This window comes from Coffea eugenioides, chromosome 2, assembly GCF_003713205.1.
Source record: "Coffea eugenioides isolate CCC68of chromosome 2, Ceug_1.0, whole genome shotgun sequence".
Taxonomy (NCBI): Eukaryota; Viridiplantae; Streptophyta; class Magnoliopsida; order Gentianales; family Rubiaceae; genus Coffea; species Coffea eugenioides.
Window position 1 is genome coordinate 17,504,359 of NC_040036.1, and position 12,362 is coordinate 17,516,720.

General features: G+C 35.9%; 2 protein-coding genes across 5 annotated transcripts; both read left to right on the top strand.

Annotated features, from left to right (window-relative positions):
• The first annotated feature begins 3,563 nt into the window (after positions 1-3,563).
• LOC113761074 lies at positions 3,564-8,944 on the top strand. 4 transcript variants are annotated; one of them, XM_027303894.1, is made up of 7 exons: positions 3,564-3,755; positions 4,398-4,484; positions 5,092-5,510; positions 6,575-6,670; positions 7,279-7,307; positions 7,414-8,388; positions 8,592-8,944. In XM_027303894.1, exons 3-6 carry the CDS (start codon positions 5,183-5,185, stop codon positions 8,365-8,367), a joined length of 1,407 nt encoding a protein of 468 aa, XP_027159695.1. In that variant the 5' UTR covers positions 3,564-3,755; positions 4,398-4,484; positions 5,092-5,182; the 3' UTR covers positions 8,368-8,388; positions 8,592-8,944. The 4 variants fall into 4 exon arrangements, with proteins under 4 accessions (XP_027159695.1, XP_027159694.1, XP_027159693.1 ...); XM_027303893.1 differs by having other exon boundaries at positions 5,108-5,510; XM_027303892.1 differs by lacking the exon at positions 4,398-4,484 and having other exon boundaries at positions 5,108-5,510.
• Positions 8,945-9,365: 421 nt separating this feature from the next.
• LOC113763568 (late embryogenesis abundant protein) lies at positions 9,366-10,552 on the top strand. Its single transcript, XM_027307405.1, has 2 exons — positions 9,366-9,813; positions 10,043-10,552. Exons 1-2 carry the CDS (start codon positions 9,583-9,585, stop codon positions 10,310-10,312), a joined length of 501 nt encoding a protein of 166 aa, XP_027163206.1. The 5' UTR covers positions 9,366-9,582; the 3' UTR covers positions 10,313-10,552.
• Positions 10,553-12,362: the final 1,810 nt, after the last annotated feature.

The window sequence follows — 12,362 nt, forward strand, 5'->3', positions numbered from 1 at the left end:
AAGTACTACAATCAATATATATATATATATATATATATATATGTTTAACATAGCAAATACATATTTACATATGAAGACAGCAATAAGAATACATAAAATAATTAATGATACCAAAACTTATCCTTAGTGTTTGGGTTTTGCACTCTTATTAAAATCTAATGTCAAATTTGGGCCAGATATATACAAATTAAGTAATATTTTAGGGTTGAATGTTCTATATCTTTCTCTTAAACTATAATGTTACTTTTTTTTAAAATTTTTGGTAGAATTGGTGTTGTTATTATCATTAATTTTTTTTTATCAAAAATGAATATTTCAAAAAAAAATTCCACGTTAAAAGGCTAGTAGTACTTTGTTTTTTATTTAGTGATTTCATAATTTCGATTTCATGAATGGTACATTCTTGATTTTTTAAATCCACAACATTGTGATCTTCATGTTTTCTATTTAATTTTGCCATTTTACTTAGGATTACTAAGTTAAAAGATAAAATATTATCATTTACGTTTTTACTTTTACTAAGTTTGGCAATGTTTTCTTTTTATTTATCCTCCCACTAATAAATTTCAAACCAAATTCCTATATAAGCAGAGCCACTACTTTTTTAAATTATAAAGGCATGGAAGCCACTTTTTACTTAAGAAAATGTTATTTGCCCTCCATTTTTTATTATTTGCAATTCCACCATTTGTTTTATCATATAGTCTAATTAATGAAAATTATATGATCAAAATAATTATTGAAGTGTGAATAACAAAAATGGAGTGTAAATAATCTTACTTATTTAAATTAATAAGAAAGCATGAAAGGATGTTATAATTGTTATCTCTTCTTATGGTCTTATAGAAGTTTTAATTGTTGTAGAATCATAAATAACGCAAGGCAATCAGAAATGTGATGGGTTGAAGTTCAAATAGGATAACATGCACATTAACCAACAATTTGAAATGAAATGATTTTAAAAAGTAACCAACAATTTCAAATGTGAAGAATAGATGTGAAAGTTGAGAGGAATATATTTTATGAATTAAATTAAATGTGAAATGCTAGAAAAATGGAATTGGTAGTGGGAAGATACGTGAAGGCTTGTTGCTAAAAATCCCTTCTGAAATTTATATAGATATAGATAATAATAGGGATTGCAATTGGAACAGGCGGGCTTATGGAGACAGGGACAGAGCGGGAGGTGGGATGGGATGAGGAGCATTTTTCTCTTGTTAAAAAATACGGTGGGAGAGTATACTCTTGTCTCATTCCTGTTCCGTTGCCCGTTAAAAAAAATTAAATTATAGATAATATATTTAATTTAATTAGTTATAAATTTATAATAATGATATGATTAATTATAAATATTACATAATATATATTAGTGTATATAATATACTTAATTATATTAATTATATAACAATTATGCATGTATATTAATAGAAATTATTGAATTTACTAATATGTTTATACTAAAGTTCTAATTATACTTAACATATATATATGTACGACTTTTTTGTATATAATTTTGCCAAATTCATATATTTCATTTAATCATGCCTTTTCACTAAAAAAATCTAATATATTACGCATACGTAGTATTTATTGTTAGTCTTGTATTGCACTTTACTAACTATGACACGAACCCTTTTTTGTTCCTTTTCTTTTCGAGGGGAAAGAACCCCAAACTGAAGAGGGATAAAGTGATAGCTATGTCTAATTCTTTTCCCACAAACGTTAAACAGATTAAAATTGAGAGCTCGCTACTTAACGAGCACAATCTCTAATGGTCGCTTAAAATTTTAAGATAGTAAGACAAATAACTTTTTCATATAAATACCCTTATTTTTTGGACAAGAAAAAAGAAGAATATTTAATTAACTAAAAGGGAGGTCATAACTACCTAAAGGTGTGATGCAAATTGTGTTTCTAATGCAGGTAAATAATTTGGAGCGTAATAATGGCTCTCCAGACACACTCACTGTTTATTGAAGGGAATCAAATGGATTTGATAATGAATGAAGCTAACACAAAAAAAATTAAGGAATCTCTGCTCAAATTAATTTGTTGATACTTTCGTGTGTGACGTGAAAAGCTGGGAATGCGTACTATGCACTCCGCGTACCTAATAAGAAACCCCCACTTGTATCCCCCACACATACACAAAAAAAAAAAAAAAAACCTCTTTTCTTCTTCTCCATTTTTCTTTTTATTTTCATCTTGGAATAGTTCCAGACCTCCACATTGGTATCCTCCTGTGACATTGCGGAGGGTTGGGTTGAATTGGACGGTAAGAAGAAAATAGCATAAATTGGAGATTTTGGATTTAAAACTTTTCGCTTGAAAAAAAACTCCTTCAACATTTCACAATATACCAACTTTTCCATTATTTTTCCTTTGAAAATGCAAAAAATTGCAAGCTTAGGTACCCTTTAAAATGCAGCTTGATTTAATTTGATTGGTTGGTTAGTTGATGAAAAAAGGTATAAAAAAAATCATGTTCATTAATCTTTTAAACCAATCTCAATTCTTTTCTTTTTTTTTAAATATAAGTGGGAGGTTTGAACTTATGACCTTTTACTTACATTCCGTTCTCCTTAAGCACCTAATCCATTCCTCTATCTAATCGATCTCAACTTAACAAGTGTAAAACTTGAATTTTTAAATAAATATAGGAAATTACTTGAAATCGACCTCATGAAAACTCATTTGAGCAATAATTGAATAATAATAAAATAAATTTTAAATGCTTAAATGGTAGTACTATTACTTTTCTGGTTCCACCTTGATAATCTTGCTTTCATTTTTTCATTTATCCTAAATTATAGTTTACTTTCCAATTAAAAAATATGGTTGAATTTTAACTTCTCTAAAATGTCCATATTTAATGTACTTTGTTATGAATGATACAAGTTGCTTACCTAATAATTGATTTGTGCTTAAAAAAAAAACCTAATAATTGGTTTGATCCATGCCTTGAATAGTAAAACTTTCCATCAAAATCGTTATTGTAATTAACGTAAAGGTATAGTGATTTGTTATATTATTAATATTAAAGTAAGGATATTTTAGAAAAATAGTAGACTAGATCGATTGAATTGCTATTTTTAAGAGTTTTTTTGTAAAATTGTAATAATTTAATATATGTGAGATAAAAAAATAATTAAAAAAATATGTTCATAAATAATATAAAATTTTTTTGTTAAAAATCACGATCCAAACTATGCCACCCCGTGAGTAATGAGCAAAGTCAACTAATTTTTCTTAATTTATGTGTAAAAAGAAAACTACTAAGAGGGTTATTGTGTTTACAGCGAGTAAACTTGTTCACTGCCTAGGGAATTTGGTTAATTGACAACACCAACATCCACATGATCAAAACAAACAAACAACCGTAGGACACGTGCCAGTTAACGACGTCAACGGCCGACGGTGTTCACAGCTGTAAACGCTCTGCCGAGTGCTGAGTTTCACCAGCACACGTTGACGGCACTCTTAAGAACCGTCTACAACGACTTTAGTAGTGAGGACCCCCGCCCCGCCCCTCCGCTATACCTCTCCATCCCCAACTCATTCAACCAGGGAAGCAGGAGAATCAGAAACCTGTCTCTCTCTCTCTCCACTTTCCCTCTCTATTTTCTCCGTTTCACACACACACACACACCAGATATATATACACATATATATATATATACGCGCACACATATAGATTCTCTCTCTCTCTCTCTAAATTGTCTCCGTCTGCCGGTGGTTCGCCCAAGCACGAAACGGTACTGTTCTGATCGTTTCCTTTTCTATGATTTTAGACAAAAAATATGAACAATCGCTAAAATGTTTAGCATGCATAAAATCGAAGAATTTTTGTGGTTGATTATTTGGTAGTATATATGTTTGCTTTTGGGAATATTAGTGAGGTGGATTCATTAGAGATGATTAAGGAAATAATCGGGCGGAATTTGGGGAAAATATATTAGGCAGTGTTATTGAATGAGATTACAAATTAATCGGGGCTACAGTTTCGGATCTCTAGGACCTATGCAGTGTCTGATTATTCGTATTTTTAGGGTTTTCGCGACTCAGACTTGCTCCTACTGCTCAGTCTTCTCCACCTGCCTACTAGCAGTTTTATTCGACTTTTTTCTTTTTACTTAAAAACTTTCCTCTCGCAAATATATTTCTCTTTTTATTTTCCTTTAAAAAATTAATTCTACTTGCTCGTGGTAAATTTTTTAAGCTTGAGTTGTGTTTATAAAGTAAGAATTTATTTAGTTAAATAAAAAATAGGATTATAGATGTTGCCTGTCGATTGCTAATTGTTTCCTTGAATTGTTTTAAGAGAGAGGGGTCTTATTGAGTTGTAAATTTTTATTTTCCAGTATCATGATAATTTTTGCCGACTTGGGAAATTTCAGTTCTGGGAGAAGCTTTTGAAGCGCTGAAATTTAAGGAACAGGGAAGAGGGATTAGGGTTTCAGCTGCTGTGATTCACTGGCCAAATGGTAGAGTTATTGTCTATTAGTCAACCGTAAAAAATGATGAATCTCGTCTATTCTTAGGTTTCCTAATTTTTGTTTTGTCGCTTACTTTGCTTAGATACAACACTGTTCCACCATAACAAAAGATGAATCTTGTCTGCTCTTAGGTTTCCTAATTTTTAGTCCTGTCACTTATTTTGCTTAGATGCCATTACATATGCGTTTTGTGTTGGTCTTGGTCATGGGGATGGCTGGTATTGCCCGTTCTTCTTCTTGACTATTTCTGCTTTGCTTGGAAAATGTTAATTGAGATTAATGGAAATTGATGAATTTGAAAGTTTCTGAGAGTGATATGTTGCACTTTTATTTGAACCGTGATCAGGTGGGTAGTTTTAACGTACTTTCACCACCTGTATAGAAAAATATGCTTTCACGTATGGGATTCACGCTTCTTAGTTCGTTATGCAAGAGACCATTGTTTTGCATGGTTTATTTTCTGGCTGTCAAACTATTGATAGTTTCTTTTGTGGTTTCTGCTAGTGATAGTTATGAATGCATCAACTCCTGCTATGGAGACTTAGTTCTAATTTTTATGTTTTTGTTTACAGTTTTCCTATAGTAAGTTTTTTAGGATTTTATTCTTGCAGTGACTATGATGGGATTATTGGCGTGACTGACAGCTGGAGTAGTTTATTGATATAATTTTGTTTATATGAGCAAGCATGGGGTCTGTCTGTTGTGTTGCTGCTAAGGATAGAACGGTTACAAATGGGTCTACCAGTGAAATTATGCACAGGAACATTCGGCATTCCCCATCATGGAGCTTTCGATGGGATAACCGGGTGCGAGTAGTGGGGGAGGAAACTTCTGTAAATTGGATTTCCGATGGGGTCACCCGCAATGATCCACCAGATGTTAAATCTGGACCAACTATTGAAACCACACATGCATCTGAAGAAGGTAGTCCATTGGATAGTTTTCGATCACTTGTATGGCAGAAGTCCCCGGTTTCTGATGTAAATAACGGGGTTACAAGGCTCACTACTTCTGGTACATCTTTATGCTGCTTCTCATCTCATTTCATTTTATAAACGTAACGCTCTCTGAAGAAAAAAAAATACTCTTATGGAGATTATGCAAGTTTTCTTTTCTTTTTCCTACTTGATTGTGTGAGTGCTGTGTTTATTGTTCCTGGGAACTAAACCTAGTATTTTGCAATGTCAGAATTTCGTGAGACACTAAATAATCAGTCCTTGACATAAAAATACATAGTTAAAAGTCCATAGTTATGGTTTTATACTGGGCTAAAAGCAATGCCAATTAGTGCGACAGAAAACATCATTCTAGTCTAAGAATAAAAACTTCAATGTTACACTGAAGTGGCAGTATGTAGGGTGAGGTTCTTTCGATTTCGCACATTCATCATCTATACTGCTGCATATGTCACATATACTAGCTGTACAGAGCAGCTTTAAGGCGAACACACAACTACACAAGCTGATTGACTGGAAAACCAAGTATAGGAAAAGGAAAAGGGTGAACAACTTGTGATTCTGCGTGAGGCAGTCACTATTGATGATTAAGCAGGGATGATGGGTGACTTTGAGAGTAACTTTGTTGGCTACTAAGATAGGTGGTGTTATACTATAATTTAGTCCTTTCCTAAGTAGAATAATACAAGCTTCATAGGCAAATACTTGGTTTCTGTGTTATATGTTTGCATAAATTTTTCCTGATCTCCTCTTAGATAGCAGTTTCATGTGTAATGACGTATGTGATAATATTCAAATTATTGTTGAAGCAAACTATTTTGACAACCAGTGTTACTGATACCATGCTTCAAGGCCACAGAAACTGTTTAACTCAACCATCACTTCGTATCTAAGTCTATCCACCTTATGCACCAGTTGATGAACATGGAGAAGTTTGGAAATATATAATTTCGTATCATTTTGATTGTTCAAGAGTTCTGGAATGGTTATATATACAGGTTTCCTGATTAGTTTAATAGTTTCAAATATCTGATGAGTGGTTTTACATCACCATGACAAACTGAAAAACGGTGGATGTTTCTCTGAGTAGCCAAATAACTGCATAACATCTTCACTATCTAGGTCTACTGTTGAGAAAGTTCGATGGAGACCTAGTGGATGAGGATCAAAGAGTCAGAAATCTTGTGAAGGATTTTAGGCGCATCTTTCAAGGACGAGGTAGTTTATGCCTCAAGCCTTAGTTCATGGGTTGTACATACATACAACCATGAAAAACTTTATGCGTACACAAGCAGATGATAGATGCCAATTCTCATCTATGCTGTGGTAGTTGATAATTTCCTCTCTTATTTATTCTATGTTAGTGGAGTGATGGGGCTTTCATCTTGCACTTTTCGAATTATTCTCTTGTATCTGCAAATGAAATTAGTTTTTATTTTTTTTAACTCTAAGGGCTGATGGGCAATTATACTCAAAATTTAGTAGTAGTAGGATGGTTTAACAACTGTTTCGTGGAGTGCATTCAAATATTCCATTTGCAACATCTTGCTTCTATTGTGGACATTTGGGAAAATATTTTATTTTACTGCTATGGTGCATCATGGTCAGCCCTGCTGCATTGGGGAAAACACTAATTATTGCTGCATCAATCATGTTATTTAGATGTATCTTGGTGTTCTTTACTGAATAATTAGCAAATTGCCGAAAAAAAGCAAAAAAAAGTCAGCAATTTTGACATCAAATCTTGCCACTTTTGGTAAGGTGGTTTTAAGCCCCGAGGTACCTATTATCTTGTCTGAATTATGATGAATTTTTTTTGGTTGCAGATCCTTTAACCTGTACAAATTCTACAGATGTAAGTTTGAAATAGGTGTAAGATTTTCCATTAGATGCATTCACAAATTTTAAGTTCTTTTTGCCTTGCATCATCCTGATATATCGGTTATTTGTTTCTTAATTAGGTTAGGGAGTCAACTGCATCTCCTGCAGTTTCTTGTCCATCTCCCGTGAAGTTATCTCCTTCAGCACCTTCAGTTTCCTCTCTGTCAACATCACCTTTGTCATCCCGAAGCCACCCGCTTCCTGCAAGCTCAACTCCATCAAGATGGCCTCGCCGTTCTCCTGGGCACCAACTCTTACGGCAAGTATCTGACAGCCTTATTCCAACAATCAAGTCTCCAACTTTGTCAGTTTCTGAAGAAACATCATCTTTTGTGCTTCCTGGATGGAGCCATGAGTCAACTAGGGCTTCCCATGGTGGGTCATCAGACAGTTGGTCTACACCAACCTTCCCTGATATCATGTCAACTTCCCGTAGAGAAAGGTGGTCTTTTGACAGTGAAACATTGGGTTTTGTTCGTGACAAAATAACCAGATCTAGTGGTAGAAATTCTGGTTATTCCTTTGATCTCCAAAGCTGTGGCATTTGTGCGAAACTTTTGACTGAGAAATCTTCATGGGGCAGCCAGAAAATTATAGCAACTAATGAGCTTGCAGTGGTTGCTGTTTTAATTTGTGGGCACGTTTACCATGCAGAGTGCTTGGAAAATATGACCCCTGATGTTAACAAGTATGATCCAGCTTGTCCAATCTGTACCTTTGGGGAGAAACAGGCACAGAAAATGTCGGAGAAAGCTTTGAGAGCCGAATTTGAGTTAAAGACTAGAAAGAGATCTAGGAACAGGATTGCTGATAGTGACCTTAATAGCGATCTTGTTGCTTTTGATCGTCAGAAAAGTAGTGGACGTGACGGAAGAGGTCCTAAGATGAGTTCCAGTTCCAGCATGAAGGACTCTTTGGCGAAGCCTTTCTTGAGGCGTCACTTTTCTTTTGGATCTAAAGGGAGTAGATCAATGTCAGAGAATCATTCTTCCTGGAAGAGGGGATTCTTCTGGGCAAAATCGAGAAAGGATTAAGTTCTGTCTAGAGTTACAAAGGTGAGCAACAGTCTCGGTTTTTTATTAGGGAATGGAAGGATTGGATCCCTTTTCACGTAGTGAACAACATATAGTTTGCATGGTTGGTCTTAGTACCTATAACACGAAAATGTTCTTCATCCGTTCTATTTATCATTAGGCTTTAGTCATTTAAATTTTTTACATCCCGCATTTCTCCTCTTGATTCTTGTTGATTTCTGCAGATTCCACAGTTGTTCTTCAGATGGGCTACGAAATGCATGCAGGGAGCAGGCAATCAGCCATAAATTCAACCCTGTCAAGGAAGCTGGCATTGTCTCGTGCAAATGTAGGTTAGCTTTTGAAGATACACTGTAAAGGGAAGACCATACAGATGGGGAAATGAATTCATTATAATATAGGAAAAAGGAAAGATGATAGGGGTCAGGGTGTACGTGCATCATGAAACTAGTTCTCTTTCATTTTGTACGATGGCTGTTTACTGTTTAATTTCATGAAATTAGTTTGGATATATGCGTAGCGTTTTACCATCGCATATCTAAATCGATATTCTATGGGCCGAATTACGCGTTGGAGACATCATTGGGTTGCTCCTCTCAATCACATGTATAACTATTGACGGATCTGGATCATGATGTTGAGCCTTTCAACTTTTGACTTAGGTGGGATTTGTGTTCTCGTGTTGTTAACTTGTTACTGACCGACTCAGAAGACAGCGGATTCTGACTTCACCACGTGTCTCTTTAGTGAAAATTTAAAAGGCATTTTTCTTCTGTTCATAGTTTTAAAAAAAAAAATATATATATATATATATATATATGAATGTGATTATTAAAAGATCGTTTGGTATTATTTCAAGGATGGATGGATGGATGGGAGGGATATCTGATATATATCATCCCAATCCAAAATTCGGGACCATGACGTATTTAATATCCCCCAGCGGAAGACACGTGCCTTGATGTCTCATACGTGGCAATACACTTCAGCTTCCTCTGCTAATACGTGTGAGGACCTTCGGTACCATGCAGAAAAGACCGCGGTGCTCCTTCCACCGTCCTCATCCCTCTCTTGGCTTTTTTAAGTCTCCTGCGATATCCAAAATCCAAACAAAGCCGTTATCGCAGCTAAAATTCGTCTACCCCAAGTCTCAGGCAACCTTGAATTTCAGTGCCCTTTTTCTTTATTTTTTTCTAATAACAGGAGACCTGGAAAATGGCTGACTTGCGTGATGAATATGGAAATCCTATGCAGTTGACCGACCAGTATGGCAACCCGGTTCAGCTCCAGGACGAGTATGGCAACCCAATGCAGCTTAGCGGTGTAGCTATCACCGCCGGGACGGCTAGTGCTGTCCATTCTACTGGAACCGGACCAACTGCTGCCACTGGAACCCAGCAACATCAGGAGCAGCTTCATCGGTCTAGCAGCTCAAGCTCTGGCTCGGTGAGATACTTGCCAAGTTACAATGTGTGTGTCTGTGTGTGTATAATGCGCCATCATAATTGTTTGCCTGACAGATCCTGTTAATAATGAACCGTAATTTAACGTAAAGTGTACACGTTTTGTTTTTTTTCCTGGAACTTACATAATATCGAATCAGGCTCCTGTTGAATTTGAATGTTGTTAGCTAAAAGAAAATTTTGGTGGTTGAGTTGTTGAATTTGGTTTATAGTCGGAGGATGATGGACAAGGAGGAAGAAGAAAGAAAAAAGGGTTGAAAGAAAAGATAAAGGAGAAACTAACGGGCGGGAGGCACAAGGACAGAGACGATCAGGAGCACATAGATGATCAGCACGCACACAGCGCCTCTCCTCCAACAACCACCACTGGCAGCGGGACGTCTACTACAGTCGGGGGTCAGCACCGGGAACAGCAGCATGAAAAGAAGAGCATGATGGAGAAGATTATGGAAAAGCTCCCTGGCCATCACGACACCCACTAGAGATACCTACCACAACATACTGTGATCATCGTGTAAAATCTCTCCTGATGCCTAGGAAATCTAGATTATGTTAGGCATTTTGTTTGGTATATATGTGTGATTAAGACCTTGTCGTGCGCTTGAATCTTGAACGTGCATGGGATTTGCTTGGTTTGATTTGATTTGGTGTAATAAATTGTACTAGTGTCTACTGTCTTGCCACAATTATATTACAGTATTTCTTAAGCATTGTCTGCAATACCTCGATAACCCTAAGACCGTTTGAAATTTGGTGCTTTACGGATCATGGCAATTGCTTTGAGACAAACTAGCGTTCTAACTTCTAACTAGAGATGGCAAAATGGGTCGGATGAACGGAGTCTTTTTGGGTTTGGGTATGAGATGAAATTGAAGATTAAAGGTTTAGGTCCAATCTTACCCACATGTAAAATTAATTTTGGCGAATCACCTTGGGATAAGTTACGCGAGCTGATATGGACACACTAATACGTACTAATTCTATTTTCTGATGTTGGTTTATCGACATGTACGACCTGCAATTAGCAACATGTGATGAGTTGCAATAATCAAACCCGCAATTAGCAACATGTTATGATCAAAATTGGAAACTCCCCTTGGTATCCCCTTAGAAAAAAAAAAGAAAAATTTAGAAGCCACTTCCGCGTAAAGCTTTTCTGGAACCCAAATTGATAAGGTGGAAAAGCTTTGCTTGAAATGAATCTAAAATTAGGTCAAGTCTTGAACTTTCCTTCATTTCATGTGAACAACTATTTGGATAAGATCTTCGGTTGAATTCCTTCATCTAGGCGGTTCTTTTATTTTATTTTCTTAATTTTTTTTGTGGCTTCAAAATGCGGTAGGGGAAGTGTCTTGATGTCCAAGCTCTGAGGTCATTGGCTAAGAATTTAGAAGGCCTATACATATGATGTCATGTTTTCATTAAACGGTGCGTTGTAAAATCAGTTCTCCACTATGTTTACGTGTATAGGCCTCATATGGACTTGCACCCCGAGTGCATTCGCCGAAAGCAATTCCTACTTTGAGACTGACTACGTTCTCTCGTGGTGAAAGCAATTCTTGATCCTGTTTGCTAAATGAGTTTTTTTTACTGTTTGTCCAAAAATTTATTATCATCTATTATAAAATTTATAGAAAATTTTTTTGAAGTGTCTAAAAATTTTTCTTTTAAGAGAAAAAAAAACTTTCCTTCTTTTTCCCTTTCTTTTTTTCTTTTCCTCTTTCTTTTCTTGACTTTTCTTTTCCTCCACCCCATTGCGTTCTTCTTCTGCCTCACTCCTTGCTAATCGGCCGCCTGTCAATTGTAGAATCTTTTTTTTCCTCTCTCTCCTCTCTCTCCCCCCTCTCCCTCCCTCTTCCTCCTTACTCTTCCTATTGCGATAAAGGTGAGGGAGGGGTGGTCGGGGAAATGAGGGGGAGGAGATGGCAAGGGAGAGGGGAGGGGGAAGGAGAGGGGGAGAGGGATTGAGAGAGGAAGAGGGGAGGAGGTGAGGGAAAGGGAAAAGAAAGGTAAAAAAAAAAAAAGAGGCGCAGCCGGCGGAGATGGTGGTGGGTTGAGGTTGGGGATGAAAAGAAGAAAGGAATGAAGGAAACTTTTTTGTGTGTTTTTTGATACTTTAAAGTGTATAGTTTAAAAATTTTGAGGAATTTTTTAAAATTATTGTAGTTAAATTAATTAAAAATTTTGGCCAAAAACTCCGCTTCCAAACCGGGCCTTATTTTGAGACTGACTATGTTCTCTATGCGGGTCGAGTAGTTGGAAGTGTTCTTATTGAAAATCTAATTACTACATTCATTTCATTTGTTTATAATGTCATACAAACAGACTCCCAAACTATGCAAGGGACGTAATCTTCTTGTAAAATAGTGTAAGGGTTGAACTTGTCTATTACTAAGTAACGAGATTAATCTTATAAACACTGATAGTTTATACACATAAAACTCGTCTATTAGTAGTTTATACATGTATGAGGGCATTTCACTTCAAGGTTAGCAATCGTGTTGGATAATCAGGTAGACTGGATGTACGAGT